Source organism: Corvus hawaiiensis, chromosome 8 (assembly GCF_020740725.1).
Source record: "Corvus hawaiiensis isolate bCorHaw1 chromosome 8, bCorHaw1.pri.cur, whole genome shotgun sequence".
NCBI lineage: Eukaryota > Metazoa > Chordata > Aves > Passeriformes > Corvidae > Corvus > Corvus hawaiiensis.
Window position 1 is genome coordinate 19017697 of NC_063220.1, and position 19580 is coordinate 19037276.

At 41.6% G+C, this 19580-nt stretch overlaps 1 protein-coding gene and 1 long non-coding RNA gene across 4 annotated transcripts; both read right to left on the minus strand.

Moving 5' to 3' along the window:
- Nucleotides 1-7259: 7259 nt before the first annotated feature.
- On the minus strand, nucleotides 7260-19580 carry MSMB (microseminoprotein beta). 3 transcript variants are annotated; one of them, XM_048311976.1, is made up of 5 exons: nucleotides 19456-19580; nucleotides 18169-18271; nucleotides 9718-9826; nucleotides 8381-8486; nucleotides 7260-7738 (listed from the first exon to the last, which is right to left on the minus strand). In XM_048311976.1, the coding sequence occupies exons 2-5, from the start codon at nucleotides 18205-18207 to the stop codon at nucleotides 7609-7611; spliced, it is 384 nt and encodes a 127-aa protein (XP_048167933.1). In that variant the 5' UTR covers nucleotides 18208-18271; nucleotides 19456-19580; the 3' UTR covers nucleotides 7260-7608. The 3 variants fall into 3 exon arrangements, with proteins under 3 accessions (XP_048167933.1, XP_048167934.1, XP_048167935.1); XM_048311977.1 differs by lacking the exons at nucleotides 18169-18271; nucleotides 19456-19580 and adding an exon at nucleotides 10947-11608; XM_048311978.1 differs by lacking the exons at nucleotides 7260-7738; nucleotides 8381-8486; nucleotides 9718-9826 and adding exons at nucleotides 17774-18002; nucleotides 18656-18755 and having other exon boundaries at nucleotides 19456-19563.
- On the minus strand, nucleotides 16317-17478 carry LOC125329691. The gene is made up of 2 exons (XR_007205236.1): nucleotides 17074-17478; nucleotides 16317-16534 (listed from the first exon to the last, which is right to left on the minus strand). It is a non-coding gene; the product is annotated as an uncharacterized LOC125329691 (long non-coding RNA).

The window sequence follows — 19580 nt, forward strand, 5'->3', positions numbered from 1 at the left end:
GTCTCTGTTCATCTTCTTGCTGATCAGCTTGGACCTTTCCTCTTGAGACAAACAAGGTTTTCCATGACAAATTATTAAAAAAAAGAGGAGAAAGGATTCTCTTTTGTGCAGATGTAAATAAAGTCTTCTGGTGCTGCAGTGTTAAGCACGTGTCCTCTTTTAAAGGAAGGATAAATTCTCAGCCTAGGTGATGGCTGAGAAGGCAGAGTACCTCTGAGACATGGTGACTATATCAGTTTGCTGCTTTCCCTTTGTACCTTCTCCCTTCGGCTCTGTTGAGTTGGAAGTGCTCAAAGCCCAGTTCTAGACACACTGACTTAGGTCAAGCAACTTCCTTCACTGGGGGAACAGCAGCAGTTAATGTGTGTCCCCAGCCTGAGTTCTGTGAAGCAATGAGAGGAACATCCAGCACCTCCTTTCCCTGTTTGTCTTGCTCCTGCATCTGTCAGGGAAGCTGCCAAAGTAAACTGGTCAAATCATGTAGTGGTTTGGCTAAAACAGGGACTCAGAGCCAAGCCAAGGAGGCAATTCTGCCCTGGGAAGATTTTGACAATTGGAAGGATCCTGAGTTTTCTGAGGAGAGGCCTGGAGTTGGAGGGACTGGGCTGCGATTCCCCCTTGAATGACAGGGGTGATGGGATGGTGGCTCTATATCACCAAGGCTCTGACTAGGGTATCAACTCTATCATTTTATTACAACTTGCCCACATTGAAAACATTTCTTCAGAAGACTTTAGTGGCTTTAGGCTTGATCTGCTGGCTGTCTATTGCTTTACCCTGTGTTTCAAAACCGCATCTTAATTACTAAACAGTATGGTGGGCCTCAAAATTGGGTTAAAGCACAAAAATAAATCTGACCTTACTTCAAAGTGGTTCATGTCAATCCGTTTTACAGAAGTTAATAAGGGAAACTGATGTTACCACTGGCTCTGACAACTGGCTGACTCCATTTTTAGCTGAACCCATGGGAGTGAGTCATTAGGTAGGACCCTACCTAATGCTTATGCAGCTCTCGGGAAATCAAATGATATGTATTATTTTCCCCAAAACTACTACTTGTGTGACCTGGCCCTTTTCAGTGAGAATACAGTTTGCTACTTATTAGGGATGCTGCAGAACTGGTCTGGCCTTGTGGTGGGTGATACTGTCTTCCCTCTGTACAAAGGATTCAGGATTGACTTCCTGATGCTTTTAGGTTATGCAAAAGCACATGGCCAAGTCCTCTCCCAAATGGCATTTTTTAAAAGACATTTCTCTATTAACTCGCACATTCTTTCCCCATCAGTTCATACCTTTACTGGTCTGGGGCAGATGAGTCTTTTGTGTATGTGGGCAGGAGTTATTTTATTTTAAGTTTGAAGTATTTCAAGTTGTTTAGCCTCTGTGCATGTTCCCCTTTGTCCTGCTTGGCAGTGTCTCTGAACACCCTCCCTTTGAAGCAAAAATTGAGTCCTCTAACTGCTCCTCATGCAAAATGCCTGATTTTTTTCTTTAAGCTGCCCAGAAAAATAGCATAACACAAATGTAGTGCAACACCTACATTACCTTAAAAAGAGGTAAACATTGCTTTTTCCTTCCTTCTGTACTAGTACTACAGAGGGAGTAGTTTTGGTCTCAATCCACAAACTTATTTAGACCACAGTTTCCCACTTGCCTTCAGCAGTAATTAGCCCTTGCTAATTAGTTTGAGTCCAGAGCAGCTCCCTCTTGTTTTGCTGGCCTTGCTGCACTAATGAAATCTCTCTGCTCCTTTCTCATCCTGTCATGGAGAACACACTGCAACGCACAGGGAACAGGCACATGTGTGTCAGAGCTGGCATGACATTAAGAGATAGTCAATGGAGAAGGGGTAAGGTTAGCAAATGAAGCTTATTACCTTCAAAGTTAAAGGATGCTACACTAATGCAATGCACATCAGTGAATTTTTAAAGATGATATTAAGTATGGTTACTGGCATGGATTCTTGAAAGCCTCTATCAGCTGGGCAGAGATTTTCCTTCAAAGTATTAGGAGTTTCCTTTCTGGTACCTGCCTTCTCCATTCTTGAGAGACAAGAAAAACACAGTGGAAAAGGGGCAGTATAGACAGAAACTGAAATAAGAAAAATGCAGTTTGAAGTTCTGTAAGAAAAAAGTTTGTTGACAGAAGCTTTAAAGCATGAGGTTGGTCCTATTAATGCTTCTACAGTTAAGAAAACTTATGAAGTCACTTTTCTTCCTAAACCAAATTAATCCCCTTGTTATTTTTTTCTGTGAAACAGAAACGCCTATTTAATAACGCATATTAAGCTTTCCCTTTTACTCCCAGTGATGTTTTCATAATCCTTCATATCTCACTCAACTCACGCTGCTGTGCTCAAGGGGAAGCTCCTGGTTTTGCTCTGTTAACAGTCAGACATGCTGGTGCATCTGTTCCCTGAACGACATTCTGAAGTAGTGCTGTTGCTAAGCTTTTCTTCTCCTGTAGTAAGGATAATTCAGGAAAGCCAGTCTTATTTCAGGTTCAAAAAGCGTTCTTAAAACTACTCAGTCCCATTCATGATGTCTCCTTGGCTATAGACTAAAGACAGGTCTAAAATGCCGCCTACATTCTAAACCTCAGTGGACCAAAATCAAAATGAGGTCGAGTCTGCCAGCTGGATCAGGATCTAGGTTTTTGTGTTCTCTGTAGCTCCAACTTTTCCGTCCACTCCTTCCAGCACAGGAGCACTGTGCTATGCTGTAATGCAGTGACTAGTGAATTTATAGTAGAGAAAAAAGAACAAACAAATCCAAAACATTGGCAACAACAGAAAAATGAAGTTCCAGAGCTGTCATATCTGTACATAAATAAGCTGTACTAATGTAGCTGGGCCGTAGGTTCAACTGTCTGTTCAATCGAGCTCCTAATACCTTTCACTAGGCTTGAATTGAAAAACTGAGGTCCTCTCTGAAATTCTTGGCTGGCATGCCAGTTTCCATCCCTGATACAATTTTGGTTGTTCTAACTTTTGAACCCTTTCTTACTGTAGAGAGATTGAAGAGTTCCCAATTTTAAAGTGATAGAAGAAATTGAAAGGACATGTTAATGACAGATATTGGCTGCTCAGCAGTAATTCTGTCTTAAAAACATAGGCCTGAGCCAGTCCTGTAGCCAGATCAGACACTGAACTTCTGGGTGTTATGCGCACAGATGCCTGCCAGGATTTCTCATAATATTACAGAGTTCATCTCTTATCTAACCCTGTTAATTTCCTGTTAACATTAGAGGACAATACTCTCTGTGCTTTGAATTAAATTGTTCAATAGCCTCCTTTGCACAGCCAAATACAGACAGGAACAAACTGAGCTGGAAAAAAAAAAGCCTTGTGTTACGTAATCTAGTTTATTACTTCAAGAGTCTAAAGAATTTTGAATGAATACTGCAGCAAGTCAGATCCTTGCTCACGTCTCCTTGACCACCAACTTTGGTGCGCAGAGCTGCATCCCTTTGTTCAGGAGCAGGGCAGGAGCAGGAGAGCACCCTAAAAAAATAAGCTCTTGCAGCCCCAGAAAGCTTCCTCTATATGTAGAACATGGAGAGACTAAGGGGTAGTGCTGTTAGGAGAGAACAAGCAAGTCCCAAGCTAGGAACTGAAAAGGAGAGGCAAAGTACTTCAGGGAGACACTAATGTACATAATCATTAGAGATGTACTCTAATGAGACTGCAACTTGGCTCAGGGCAGCACCCTTGCTACAGTCCCAAGTTGGTTTTCAGACCAGTCCAGCTCCCGTCTTTCATACAGCAAACTGGAGTGACTTTTGCATTGTACAACTTAGGGAATGAACACTTTCAGTGTCTGTGCCAGTATAATTAGCTCCTAAACAAAACTACATGTTCCTGTCCCTGTAGATTCATCCCATCTGTAGCAGATCAGGGCAGCCATGGGAGAAGCCTCTGGAATTAGAGTGGAAAAAATACTGGGATATTTTGAAGGAGGTTTTCATCTCTTGATGGCAAAGGACTGCAGTTTATCATCAGTCCTTAACGGAGATCTACTGGAAGCGTTGGCTGTGCAAAAGCACTGCAGCCCTGGAGAAATGTAAAGAGAATGGGTTAGTGCTTGACAGCTCCTGAAATAAATGAAATGTGAAAACAGAATTTTGAGCGTGGGGAAGAAGGTTAAAGTAACCCAATCTTGCTGAGTGTTTTAGATTGGTCATAAGACTTGTGTGTTCCGCAGTTTCATGTAAATACCTCTCATAAAGCAAATCAATTCTGATCAGTTTCACCCTTAAATGAACCACAGCTTGACCCAATGAAACATGCACACAACATTAGATTCGAACAGAAACTTTCAGGCTTTGAAAAGGTGCCAATGCAAACTTTCCTGCATACCAACAGAAGAGTTAACTAAGAGCAAAGTGAACAAGTGAAACTCTCATGAAATGAATTTATCTAAGATTTTAAAATTGATTATCTGAGCAGAATGTGAACTTCAAATCTATGGCTTCTTTGGTATGCATAATGTAAATGAGATATGCACTTTCCTTGTTTAACTTGGATTTTCTTTTTAAGATTGAGACAAAAATCTTATTGGCCACAAAATATGAATGGTTACAAAGCTATTAAGCTTCAGGTGGTAAACATTGTTTAATAGGAAAATTTGCCTCAGGTTTATATGTGTGTTCTGGTGTTTGATTTAAAAGCTTTGGTAGGCTAAGCACTAGATTTCATTTCTAGGATAAGAACACCTTTCCAGTACTCAAAGGACTTGCCTTAAAAAGACTTATTGGGAGAGGAGGGCCAGCTATCCAAAACTGCCTCTCTTTCTAACAGGAAAGCTGTGCGCTTTCAGGAGATGAAAGGGAAATTCAGGGTAAGAGAGCACACAGCTTGTTCTCCTCTGACTGGGATGATTTTCCCTGCAAGGTTCTGCAGAGCCTCCTAAACCTTTAATCTGACGGGGTAGTGGAGAAAACTTTGCCATGAATGTTTTCTTTCCACTGTGTGGAGCTAGTGGTGTTACGAGCTAAATGTTTTGAGGGTGGGGCATGTATTCTTTGCATAGGACTGTAGCTATGAATGCTGAAGTAGAGAAATACCAAGGCAAAACATAACGCAGCAAAAGTGGGAAGATCAAAGCAGAGTTTTGTATGCTCTGTCTCTGTTTTTCCAGTTTTGTGGGTTTTGTCATCTTCCCACAGCTTGACTCCTTGCTACAGAAGGGAGCCAGGTCCCTGCTGTACTTCTGCTGTTCCAAAACTAGATGCAATAGGTAAAATAATCTGTTTCCATCCTGAAACTTGGAGCAGACAAGAGGAGACAGAGTGCTTCAGGAGGTGTTTTGAATTAGGCAAGAAACGAACAATTCCTACTTCATCATAGCAAACAGGGTAGATCCACATATAAGAGAACTTGGCAGATGGTGGAGAAAGGTGCTTGGGTGGATTTAAAATGTGATTAAATAGCTCTGGATCACGTAGGAGTGCTGCTTCAGGCTGGTTTTTCTGGAATTTGGGTGCATATGTCTAGTCAGACTTAAAAAGGAAAGTAAATATTTGGTCACAACTTACTTATGTCCCAGTGTTCTCTGTGGATTTGCCTTACAATGTTTACAGGGGGGGTGGGTCCCGGGTGCAGGAGAACCAGCTGGAGTCACGATACGGACACCAATACGATTTGAGCATCGTGCTTCTGTTTTATTGTTCACTTACACCAAGTTATACTTTGCAAAGTTCATATCCCTTTCCCATGAGAAAGCCTCTAAGCAGCGGGGGAGCTGGCCAGTGTATACCTTTTCCCAAGGCTGTTCAAGGCTGCCGGCTAGCAGGTGCCTTGCAAGCCTATCTTCAGCCTGAGGCCCCGTCAGGGGTACTTCTGCAACAGCCCTGGGATGCCCAAGCTCTTCTGGGGTATCTCATGCCCCCGCTCCACAAGGAATTCCTCTACAACAATGCACTTGGAAGTCTGTTGCAGACAGAAAGACATCTATAGAATGGTTAGGGTTGGAGGGGACCATCAGAGGTCACTTAGTCCAGCCCTCCTGCTGTGAGCAGGGACACCTTCCGCTAAACCAGGTTGCTCAAAGCCTCGTCCAGCCTGGCCATATACACTTCCAAGGATGGTGCATCCACAAATTCTCTGAGCAACACGTTCTAGTGTCTCACTATCCTCATATTAAAAAATTTCTCCCTTGTGTCTAATCTAAATGTAGCCTCTTTTGTTTTAAAACCTTTATTCCTTGTCTTTTCACAGCCTTCCCTAGTAAAACATCTCTCTCTATCCACACTGCTCCCCTTTCTGTGTCACCTCCTTTGGTGAAAACTAGAAATAGCAGCCCTACAGTTTCAATGCACCAGGGTGTAGTAGTTTCTCAGAAATTATTTTCAAGTCCTCTAGCCTCAACCCTGAAGTGTTGGAGTCTGTGCTAGGCATGGTGTCATTAGAAGATGCCTCCAATTATACTTTCTCTTAGCAAAGGCCTGCAAAGGGCAGTAATCAGGCTCACTGCCCAGCTGCAGTGGGGACAGTGTCTCCCAGTAGTGTCACTGAATGTGGATAGAATAACAGAACTGTTAGGATTCAAAGGACCTCTGGAGATCATCTAGCAAATCACAAAGTTAAAGCTGATGCAAGCTGAAGTTTGCCTTTCCCCTGCACGCAGCAGGATTGGGTACTGCTCACGAGGTATATGCTCATTCCATAATTTGAAATGAGGAGCTATGGAAGCATTGACACACTTTCTGTTGTGGAGGAACAGAACACGGAGATGTAGGATGCTCATAGTCACTTATGGAAAGAGGCAATTGAACAAATGTGCTATAAAGATTATGAAGCAGTGCCCCAAAGGAGGGCTCATTCTGGTAAGTGTACCTCTCTCAGTTACTGTTTGCGGATTTGCTGAGCTGCTTCCCTGTCCGAGCCCAGCACAGATCAGTCACTCCATGCAGCCACGATGCTGCCCATAGCCTAGTTTAAAACCTTTAATTTCTTAAGAATTAATCTGAATAAAGGATGCTTTCTTTTACCCAAAGCTCACGCTGAGGACTGGATCTTCTATGCTGTCAGTGTAATGGAAGAACAGTACTGGGTTACATAGGGTAACTGGTAGGTCTTGCAGTCCATAGGTTAGTCTCCAGGGAGCCGTAGTGGACAAAAGTTAATCATGTGAGACAATGTCATAGAAAACACAGTGTTCAGAAAGATTTTTAAGTAGCTTTTCATTTTTTTTCCCATTGCTTTTGGAATTTTAATTGTTTTGGTTTTCATCCTCGAGGAAGAAAATAAGTCACATGAATTTCTGATGCTTCATTTGACTTTATTTAAGCTTTAAGATACAACTGTGCACAGATTACAGAATATGCTCCTTGGCACTGAAACATGACCAGAGAATACAGATTAGCAGCTACTGAGGATGCTTTAAAAAGTCACCTTTAATGTCTGAGCTCAAGGAAGGAAAAGGTCAGTTCTTTCTTCATGGTGAAGCATAAGGCAGTGAAACCAAAGAAGTTTTTTGAGAGCAGATACTCAGTTTCATTATATGAGTAGATTTCACTCAACAGCTGCATTTTAAGTGTTTCTGAATTTGTGAGAAAGAACCATTAAAACAATAAAAGGAAATATCCCCTCAATCCACCATTCTTCTCTTACCCCACCCATGAATGGACTGGGCATTCTTTTGAGTGATCATCTTTCTCCACTACTTTATAAGAGCAAGTCTCCTTGTTGAAAATGCTTTCACATTTCTCTTTGTCATAGTTGACTGGCGTCATATAGCTGTCATTGGGAAAAGAAAAAGAGGTGATGAGACCAAGAAGTAAGCAGCTCCCACTTCAGGTGATATCTGCACCTTTGATACGAAGAGGCTATACTGAAGAGACTTTTGGGAGCAGAAAAGGGAACTCGTACAGAGCTCCCAGCTCAAATGTTACTTAGCCTGCTGCTTCAGCAGGATGAGGGGAGAGCTGTGGTTTTTCTGGTCTGATTTACACCCAAGGGATGTTTGTTGTGTTTATTTGTTATTCCAATATCACTGCTTTTTCTCTTCACCCACGGTATGGAACTAACATTGCATGAGTGGTTGGGTATCACTATAGGAAAAATTACAGACAGGCAAATGTATCTTGAGCTGCTTCTCAGAGGAAATTGGGGCAATGTGTGGCTTTGGGAAGATCTGGACTAGGATCATGATTCAAGTAATTCTCCTTTTATTTTAAATCAAGAATTATTTCTTAAACACGACCTCTAGAATTTCTTGCATGTTCAGTGATGATGGTGTTGGATTAATGCATAACTTTGTGATAGGAAGTGAGTGACAGAAGGGTTATGGTTATTTCTCAGGAACTCCTGTCTGAAGGGAAGTGGTTTGTGCTGTATCATGGCAGCAGAGGAAATCCCCCACTGCTGCTCTGAACTCACCTAGTGCAGCAGCTAATTCCAGTCCTGTAACAGGAACAATCATTGCAGTCATCAGTCCTCCAGCTGGAATGAAATTCATGGACCTTTCCTTCCTCGTCAAGGCAACCTGAAAATGTAGTGTATGAGCAGATTTCAGTGTCAGGCCTGTTGCACTAACAACACTGTTGCATGTACAAAATGGGTGGGATCGTTGCTGGCTTTTAGTATTAACATCCCTATCTTCCAAACACGGCGGCTCCCCGACAAAGCAGGGTGTGCTATCCTCATGCATGGAGAAGAGTGACCTGTGTCCCTCTGTCTCCAGTAGTTCTTAGCAGGTTTCCTGGAGTTGTTCATCTTCAAGTATGGAATTTGGAGTACCCAGCAGAAAGACAACTAGACACAGACCTGGACAGGATTAAAAAAGGCTTTGACTTTCCTGCTTATTAACACCATCTTTTGTTGACTCCTCATTTAAAGCAAGACTACATATGGCTAGAAAACTTTTCACAGCCCTCAGCTGCAGGGAGAAAGAAAATATTGGATATAAAGTTCCTGTTCAGCAGTCACAGAACAGACCTCCTAAATAACTGATCTGGAAAGCAGGAATTTTTTGAGAACAGAACAAAAGAGAGTGGTGGGGGTTTTAGGTTGTGTCTTTGCCTACAAATGTTCTGTTTCTCTGGCAATGTTAACTCATTTCTTCAAGTAGTAGCATCGGCTTTCCCAGGTAAAGCTGTATTTTAGAGCACTTAGGGTTTTTTTGCATATTGGCACACATCAACTCTTGTTGTGTCCAAAAAATAGCATGCTTCTCTTTTGGGAACTTATTTTCCTGTAGCTCTATTCATCTGTAGACTGACAGACTAGCTGTGTTCAGGAAGAGCAGATCCAGACTCCAGGGATGCAGCCCTTCTGCTCTTAAGAATTTGCTTTTGGATACAGAAACAAGACATGAGTAAATGGTGTGGTGCTGAATACTTGTAAAGCTGTTTCCTGTTTTATACTGACTACACCCACTTAGATACTGGTCCTTCTCCCTTCTCTGGATTTCTAGATGTGATTCCATTGTAAAAGTATGAGTTACTACTTCATGCAGATGGGTAAAACAAAACTATGCTACTTCCCTGGAAAAAGATCATTCCTAATTTGGTCTGTGTGAAGCTCTCCAAATAACCTGTTCTTTTTGTAACATATTACAATTTCCCCTCTCTCCATACCCCATTTCCTTCCCATTTCCCACTGATTCCTCTTCACTGTTTCCACTTATTTCTAAATTGTGACAAATTGCACAGAATGGACAAATCAAGCAGTGATTCTGATGATGTCTGTCAAATCGAGGGCAGCTGATGTCTTACCTACAACCACACCATTAGACATCCCTGGCTTGAATGGCATAAGGGCGCAAGAAGCATCAGACAGTGGCATGACGACGGCAAGAGCAAGAAGGCATGCCAAGATGGTGCTCTGAACAAGAAAACAGAATTCATATCAATCCTTAGGTACCTATTAAGATGTCTTGATGATAAATAACAGGAAAATACATTGTGGTTTCAAATCAAAATCCAATTTTCTTTTGCACCTTAGACACTTTAACATACTTACCAGGTATACTGAACCATTTTGAAGAAGCAGAGGCAGAGCACTATGTGGGAGGTGAAAAAATGTCTGTCTTTCCAAGCTGTTAAAATCAAGCATTGACTGCTAGACCTAGATACTGTTCGTGAACAATGTGTGTTCTATTCCTTTCCACTTCCCATTAATTTTTCTTGTCCTTTTTTTCTCTATAGGGTTGGTCAGCAACCGTTTCTTCCACTAACTTCACTTATAGTTGCAAAAACTTCTTTACTGCAGTCTGAAGAACTACAGAATGTTTCAGCCTAATATTGAAGGATTAGGAAAAAATGAAATAACTTTAGCTGAAGCTGAATACTTAAGTCTTGGCCCTGTACCTGACTTGCAGGTGTCACTTACAACCTAGATTATTCTATATTCTGTGACTTTTGTCAGTGGGTTTTTTCTGTAAGTTCAGCTGAAGTTTCTCAGCTAGTGGCTTATCCTTCAGTATTAGTTTGAAATCTCTGAAGGGCTTCCTTTGGGGATATGAAGGAAATAACTGCAAGAATTCTAGGATGGAATTAGCTGAAGATCTTGGTAAGAGAAGAAAGGTAGATGAGGAATAAACAATCACATACACATACTGTACATAAGTGTGTTGTTTTGGCCAGAGTAGGACTGGTGACTTATAAAAGGAAGTCATCCCTGAGACATGAGAGGAGGCAAATCTATCATTTTATTTTGAAGAAGAGAGGTTAAAACCCACAAAACTGCAACAGAGTGGCAAAGGAGTAAAAATTTAAGATACCTTTTTTCTGAGTTCGACAAAGTGTTCAGATATTATCCAGACTTTTCACCCCAAATTCTTACCTGCCTTTGCCTCTCTTTGACTCTTGCTCTCATAACACAGAATTCATACATTCTCCAAGCTGCTTAGATTGCCAAGTACTGAGATAAATTCAACAGAAACTCCTTTAAAATCTATAGCAACATACCACGTTCTTTTACAGTAAAAGATGTAAGGACTCACCATGCTTGCACAATTATGAGACTTCCACTAAGGAGACAGCCTGTACAAAGCTCATCTTCTCGGAGAACTTATATAGAGAGGGAATTTGTGATAACAGCCCTTGAGCAAACTGACCATGCATGTCTAGCACCAATGAAGTTTCTGCAAAATGACCTCATGGGGTGGACATTATTAAGATGAGGCAATTACATACAGGAAGAAAGGTTTGTTCTAACAGACACTGGAGAAATAGGTGTGGCTTTTGTGCCACACCAGATTTGGGAGACAGTTACGGGAAGCACTTTTCAAGCTTAGAAGGAATATTTTTCACTTGCCCTGAGAAAACCATTAGAGACATGATGATTGTCATGCACAACAAAATTGCATGCTTAGTTTGAACTATCTAGGGTTTAAAAAATGGGTCCTAGATAACCATTTTCTTCCTTGTTCAGCTTTCCATCATGTAGAAGGTCCATATGCTCAGATCCTCTATGAAAAAATAGGCATTTTGTATTCTATTTTGTAATTCTTATAGCCAGTGAGAAACTGTCCCTTTTCTGCAGAGGCTGGATATGTCAGGGGCAGACACACTTTCCAAGTGCTTAGGACAGTGATTTGATAGCAAAGAGGTCCAGTATGGTCCCCTTCTGCTTAGCTTTCACCCACTAGGTTCAAGTATTTCAACCTCTGTGGCCCTTCTTGGTGATGATGTCTATCCCTTATTACCAGAGCTGCACAGCTGCAATACCTGAATTAATTACTCTGACTGTGTAATTGTGGTGACTTCTTGAGTGGTTCCAGGAGCAGAGGCTGAACTCCAAGTTAGGTTGGCTACTCCATGTCTTCTACCCAAACTCCAGAGTTGAGAGCTAGCTCAGGAAGCCCATGGGAGAAGGCCAGAATTAGTGCAATGCAGGTCACAGTGAGACCACTACTCCCAGAGACATTGTAGCTGGCTTTCAGCTCAGTAGGTTGGATAAATTGGTTTTTCTTCAGTTACTAGATCATCACTCTTCGGGATGACAGAAAAGAAATGAAGTTCTTGCAGTTGTTCATAGGTTTGATAAAGCTGCCAGTGTCAGCCTGTCACTTGTAAGCTAGACTTGGCAATGCTGATGTATGCCCTGCCCTGAAATGGATGATAACTAGCATGTCCTTGACTCCTAATCCTGGACATGTCAGCCCTGGAAATTTCTTTCTTGAAATCAACAGAGCCCACATATCCCCTTTGAAGCCAATTGAACAGCATCATTGTGGTTTGGGATACTGTCAGTGTTCAGACCATGTGCATTTTCCAGTGAAAGGAGGGAAAGGCACAATAGGATAGCAAAGTATTACACTCTGATCCTAGGCCAAAGCTGCCTTTTGTGATGGTTGCAGTGAAGATGGAGAGAGTTCAGTCTCCTTTCTCATGTCCTGCTCCTATGCTGCCTGACCTAATTGATGTACATCTGTGGGATGCCTAAGGATGTGCCCTAGTTTTGCATGCTGGCTCTTCATAACCTTTAGGTACTGAGAAGTAACAGTTTGCTCTTAGCTGGTGATACTGTGGGAAGTAGCACGGAACCCTGCTCAAGGTATTGGCTTCCCCATGTCCTCAAAGGTGATCCAGAACAAATGTTCCGTGATATTTTGGAATAAAAGGACCATTAAATTGCACTTCATTTATTCTGTTAAAATTACTAAGCTATTTAATTCTTTTTCTTCTTGAGTGTTGTGTACTTGGCATGCAATATTTTGCTTGTCAGGCACCCTGCAGCAGTTCTTGTATGTGAATAAAAATTACCAGCCACATGGAAATTTGTGATGCTGGTGTACTGGAGTGAAATTTAAGGAATTTGTTACAGCCAAAATGAAAGAAAAGACAACTTGCTGGGCTGGTGTCAAGTGACAGAGGATGCGCTTGTTGCTCAACTCTGCTAAAACTAAAAATCCAACCAACATGCTTGTGTGTTTGCTTTCTCAACTTTTCAGACTGCTCAGCTGCTCCCATTGCATGACTTCCCCCTGTTTTCTAGATGCAAGCTATGCAGAGAGCTATGCAAGCTATGGAGGGAACTTGCAAGCAGTTTTCTTTGGACCACAGCAGACAGCGACCTGCCTAAGCCTGGTCAGTGTTAAGGGACAATGAAGAAGCCTTTTGCATGATCTGTGAATTCAGAGAAACCCTAACAAAATGCTGTGGTGCTGAAACCACTCACAGCAGCAAACTCTATGCAGATAGTCCATTCATGTATTGATTATTGGGGTCATTTGTGACCCACATAACATTACATTTCTTCATGTTGCTCATGTATAGGATGATAGGTGCCCTGCTTGGGTGGGAAACAGGTATCTCTAACAGGTGTAGCTCTGTTGAACTCTTACATTGGCTTCCCAACCAGTTAATTTCTTACTAAAATCATTCTAACAATATCATTGCTCTGGTCACTTCTGTGCCTCCTTTCCACTTATGCTGATAGATAGAGTATCCTCTTTCTTCCTAAGGCAGGCAGAAGTCTTGGAGACTTTCTTGAAGATTTAGCTTGCTATTTTACTCTAGTCATTCTTCAGCTGGAGTTTCTGGTTGCATCTCACTGATAACAACAGAGGTAATCAGAGTAATACAAGATGATCAGCCTGGGTTTTTCTGTGTGTTTTAGTGCAAGGCACTCAACAGACAGAAATACAGCATGATTTCAGAGCAGTAATGTTATTAAAACAGCCCAATAAATCAGCTAATATCTATGGACAGCTAAAAGCTAGAAGAGGTGCGCTAAAATGAAAGCAGTCCAAGAACCTTGTTTCTTAGGCCACCATTTCAGTACTACTCTCACGTTCTTGAGAGGGGATCAGCTTTCTGTGTGGGAGAGTAAGTGCAGGACACATTACAGCAGTTTGTGTATCCAGTCACTTAAACCAGTAGTTGAGATGGAAGTTGATTCTTAACACTATTGAGAGGGGAAAAACAAGAGGAAGCATGAGGTATATCAGCTCACAGATCATAAGTAAACATGATTTTACAAATAAACTCTTCCTGACATTAAACTGACAATGCTATGTATAATGTACTTTGGCTTTACTTTATTAAAGTCTGTCACATTTGTGTGTAAGAAAGGACAAGTGTGTTAAGGAAAGGCATAAGCAAACAACACTGAAATATACAGTGCACTGTTTACACAAGAACATATTGTAAAGGTGGTAGAAGGAAGTTTTATCTTGGTGGGGACACTTTTCTTAAGTCTGAGGTTTATATACCCACAAACCTCAAAGCCTTTGCTCTCAGATCTTTCCCAGCATAGAATCAAAGATTTGTATTACTTTTATAAGCAAGGTATACAGGCAGTGCAAGCGATTTGTCCCAGGTAACAGGTGGCAGATAAGAAATTTGAATTGAGATCACAATTCAAGATGGGACACCCAAGCTTGAGACAATAATATCATTTCTTCTCTCATCTGAACACACCAGTCTTCTTCCATATGCAGCCAAGCCCCCATCCATGAGTCCAATTTCAATTTTAATTCAATGCAGTCTCAGCGGGATGAGAAACACTTAATTTTTCATCTTGGTGCAAATGCCTTTTTAAAACATGGGATAATTTCTCAGCTAGCCTGGAAAATCCTGTCTGATCATGACCCCAGGATGAAGGATCAGTGCTAAGAAAGGGACACAGAGACAGACAAAAAGATCTAAAGAGCCAGCCACAAATGCCAGGCCATGTTTGTAATGAGGAGACCTCCATCTCTGAAGTGTGGGTAGAGCTGAGGGAGGTGGCCACAGATGCTGTACCAGCAAGAATAAAAGTCCAGAGGCAGTAAATCAAAATGAATAGGAGTGGCAGATTCAGCCAAAAAGGTATCTCCAGCTTATGGGAAATGCCAAATATCCTGCACTTCTAACTTCCATCTCAACGTATGTAGTACCAAAAAGATCTTAGAAATCCTCAGTGAACCAGAAAAATGACAGAAAAGTTTATTCCACAAATTAAAAAACCCACAGTGACTCCAAACACAGCTTTTTATCTTGATCCTGCAGCTGATTAAGCAAATGAAGACCGTATGTCTATGAAAAAGACTTTTTGTGGAGCCGTGACTTAAGGAATCAGCTATAGGAAGGGTGGCAGGTGGGAGCGTTGCCGTAGTTCCATCCACTAGTGCCTCTGGTTTTGTGGAACTTACACGGTGCAACAGTGGACCCTGCTCTGGCCACGTTGGCACTGGAAGCATGCCTTTGGTCCTCCAAGTGGTAGCAAATTTTTCTGGTCTTTCATCTTGAACACAAACTGCACATGCGTGCACAAAATGAAAGGAGGCTTAACCTCAATTTTATACCACCAGTTACTTAGTTCAGCATCCTTTGGACTTATTTCTAGGGAAATTCAGTTAATTTTGTGTATATCCCACCTACAATGTACTTCAGCTCTATTTAGAGAGCATGAGCTTTTCTCCATTTTCTAAACCTGTTAGTTACTGATTCCATGAAGACTAAAAGCCGTGGTTGGAAGTTATTGCTACAGGACTCAGATGGGGATGGGGAGGGCAACCACAGAATGCTTCAGCCAAATCCAAAGGATATCTTGGCTTTTGGGATCTCTTCTCTTTTTTCTTTGCTGTTTTCTGCTGTAGTGTGTAAAATCCTGCTTCCTGCCATTTCTTGTCCTACACCCTTCCTGTCTGACTGAGATGGGCAGCAACTAGAACAGAACACCAAGAGAGATTTTGTGACTTGCATCTCTGACTGGTTTCACCAGAATTACTGTCATGGGTTAGCAAGCATAGCTCTGGATTTTCCTGCAAAGAGGTGCTTACAGCTTCCTCTTGACCTGACAGAACCTATCAACTGGCTAGTTTGAATATTGACAATTTTTTAAGCCACTTAGAATTTTGACTGCCTCTGTGATCCACATTTAAGAATGGACAAACCCCAGGAAGCTCTCACTCTTGCTTCCAGCCAGAGGACTGGTAACTGGGCTGGGACCATGTGGGGCCCAGCAGCCCTGCCAGGACCTTCTTGGGCCGGGCCCGGGTCAGGACACGGCCATCCTGGAGCCGATGGGCCCTGCTCCACCCGCGGCCCCCACCCCCCAGTCTTGCTGCGTGCAGACAGCGTGGCCCGGCTCCCCCCTCCAGTGCGGCCAAGATTCAGCTGAAGCTGCCCTGCTGTCCTGCAAAGACAACAATTACACTTGAGCTGTTTAGGTTGTAATAACAGTATGCACTACGCAGTGGTGTGAAGAAGTAAGCCCAGGAAATCCTGCAGTAAAACCCCCACAATGTCTTGGAATACTTCTTGAAAGTAATTTATCGCTTTCTGACAGCAAACTTGAGCCAGGAGAATTGCTCTCCCGCTCTTTGAGAAAGCAAAAAGGAATGGCCACCTGAAAGGGTGTAGAAAATGCAACAAATTTCATGTAATTTTTTTCACAAAATGACAGCTAGCATTTTATTTTTGAAATCCTTAAAATGTGAAATATGCTTCAGATTAAATACATTTGTGGTAGTGCCATGTTTCTCTGATCATATACATGTCAACAGATTGAATTTGAGTGCTATAAAATCTTAAGAATCTGAAATTTGGACTTACTCTGACAATAATGGGTTGCTTCTAAGGGGATTTTGTATGGTATAACCTGTGGATATAAAAATGCCAAAAACTTATTCTCCAGTGTCTTACCAACACAAAAATATTTCTCATTTGGAGAGGAAGTTCTGTTGGGGTTTCTGAGGAAGTTACCAAAATTCAACAAGTTTTTCTTTAGTCTCATTGCCGTGAAGGATGGAAAACAGAACTGGTACCCCCCTGTTCCTACCCTACACATTTCATTAATTTTTAGTGGTACATAAATAATGAAAAGAGCTCAAAACAGAGGATGAGAGATGTGTTAGCCTGCTTTCCTTCAGATGGATAATCTCATGAATAAAAAATCCCAAACCAGTAAAAATTACCTGTGGCAGTGTTGTTGAGCATTTCTCCACTCAGAGCAAGGGAGATAATTGCTAAATTCGTTTTATTGGGGGAAGGGGGTGCTGAGGGGAGGAAAGGCAGTTTTGGTATTGCCAGGTACTCTGGTAATAGGAAAACCAATACAATTGCACATTGACACTAAAAAGTCTATTTTTATAGACTATATGCAATAGTCTATATATAATAATATGGATCTATACATACCGAATTTCTGGGTCTCAGTAAATTCACACAGTCTGTTCTCTGGAGCCTCTGGGCCAAGGCTCTATGTTCCTTGTCCTGGTAAACCCATCAGAATTAATTTTCTTTCTTCTCCAGTGTCAGCTCTTGTTTGTGTTGAGCTGTTCAGATTCTGCTTCAAGTACAAGTGGTGGAGGAGGTGCCCTTGCAGTGGAAGATGGGCTTCCCCACCCACAGATAACTTTTGGAAGGATGTGCTAATCACAACCATCAAATATGCTGGTTCTTCCCAGTCCCATAACCTTAAAAAATATATTCTCATGAGATTCAAAGCCTGTGCTAGATTTCTTTTATTGGTCATTCACACTTTTACTGGTGCTCTCAGCAAATCAGAAATCTTCTTGCACTAAGAAAGTCGTCTTCATCTGTAAGAAAACTGGCACCCAGATTCTACAAAAACTCTTGGAACTTTACAGGTAATAAGGCTCTAATTTAAAAATAAATAAATACAGGTCCAAAAAAGGAAACTAGTAGAATGAAATCCTACTTGATTTAAAAGTTAACTTAGCAACTGTAAATCACTTAAAACACAAAGTCTTAACAACTAATATTAAGAACATGAATATGACCTTTTGATAGAAATGAGAAAATTTATCTGATTATGCATTTTGTAAACTGAATTAGAACAATTAGGAGATTAGAAGTGAGCTACTGAAGTCTTCTCTTTTATGAGATTTTCCCATGTCACCATGCTTCTCTGTGATGGCAAAGCATCTGTTGGAAGAAGAGGAATTCCACAGTGCAGAGAGGTTTGGAGCAGGTGTTAGCCCACACGGGCCTGGGGAAAACAGTGCTTTGAGGGGTCATCCTTCTCCACCACATCATAGTCACAGAGCTTTCTGTTGATAATTATTACACATTTCTCTTTGTCGTAAGAAACAGGAGTAAAAAAGCTGTCAGTGGCAAAGAGAAAGCAAATGTTAGCTTAAGGGCTTTCACTAGCTCTGTGACATGGGTGAGAAGAGGCTCACTCATGCCCTTACAAACTCACTTATCCCCAGCAATGGAAAGCTGTGGTCATCCTACAGGCAGTGATGGTACCAAGAAGTTCAAACTTACAGGGAACAGCATTTCATTACAGTTCGACTGCAGCTGCATCTGTAGCAATCTTCTGTCCTCTCAATGTGTCCCAAGGGATACAGTTTTCCATTCAGCATACAGCCTGCATAAGACAGCAGCAAAACAGAACATGTTCTTTAAGCCTTCAGCTAAAAGCTGAAGAGTTTAAGAATTATTTCAGCTTTCCTGAAAATGTTCTCCCAGGCAATAGTAAAGTACAAGGATTGGGGTTTTACTCTGTCAGCTCCTGAATGAGCTCTATGTGCTGGAATAGCAATAGCAACCTACCACCAACAGCAATAATATTGCTGCAACCATACTCAGTTATTTGTTTTTCCCCTACTTTCGGCAACTTGCTGCTGGAAACCCCTATTTGTGTCTTTCCAATGTCTTCCCCCTCCCTTGTATTTTGAGCCCTTCCTGGCAGCTCCATGCAGAGCCAAGCTACCGCAGAGCAATCAGGTGACAGGACCTTCCTTGTTCTTACCTCTGTATGGCCTCCCTGGAATTTGAAGTAAATTAATGCAGTAAGCATCACCCAGGGTCACTATGATGCTCATTGCGACAAGGAAAGCCAGAAAGCTCTTCTGTAGAGAGAAAGAAGCAGATGGTAATTTCTCCCCTGTTTATGAATCAACATATATTATAGAAACTACTGCCCTCTCTGTAGAGCCCAGGCCATTCCTACGATGCTCATCAAAGGTAGTACTTGATGTCTGTACCTTTGGGATTATGTGAGCACAAATTACAGGAAAACTAGGCCATAGGACTTTGTTGGTCTATTTATCATTGCCCAACTCTTGATTCAGGTTCTGCAAACACCTTTAGAGGCTTGGAGAGCTGGAACAGGGCACCATTTGAGGGATCAAAAGTGAAGAGCAGAAAAAAATACACAGACAAGGTATACACTTCTTTTCATTGTAAAATGACATATTTTAAACTGTATTTCATATTTATAAGCTTTAAAAGCATGGTCCTAAATGTTTGCAAAACTCTGAGTATTTTCACAAACATTTCTGAGGAAAGGATAACAGCAAGTGAAGGACTAGCAGATAATCTGTACAGTTTCTTGCAAAGAATTACAATACAAAGAACAAAATTCACAGTAATCTTCACAGAGGTGCCTTCCTGTCTTTGCATCTTGCAGGTTTGAAATACAATCTAGCCACATTTAAAATGTGTAACCAGGTGATTCTCTTAAATGCTCTCCTGTTGCAGTTTTAAAGCAAGGACCTATCTGTATCCCCATTAACAAAAAGCCCAAACCAATCTAAACCTTTGACTTACCATTGTGGGATGCTTGGCTTCCAGAGAGCTCTAAGTTTCCAGAAAAGCTGAAGTGCTTTATGTGGAATCAGAGAGCAAATATTTTATGGTGCCTTTATGTTGTGCAATTCAAGTCTAAATGGGGG

Excerpts from the sequence above, each read along its gene's own strand:
- MSMB (XM_048311976.1), bottom strand. The coding sequence starts at position 18,207 with ATGCAGCTGCAGTCGAACTGTAATGAAATGCTGTTCCCT. Across the intron at positions 9,827-18,168 it reads GTAATGAAATGCTGTTCCCT|AGCACCATCTTGGCATGCCT; the intron begins GTAAGTTTGAAC and ends TTTCTTGTTCAG. Across the intron at positions 8,487-9,717 it reads GTCTAATGGTGTGGTTGTAG|GTTGCCTTGACGAGGAAGGA; the intron begins GTAAGACATCAG and ends CTACATTTTCAG.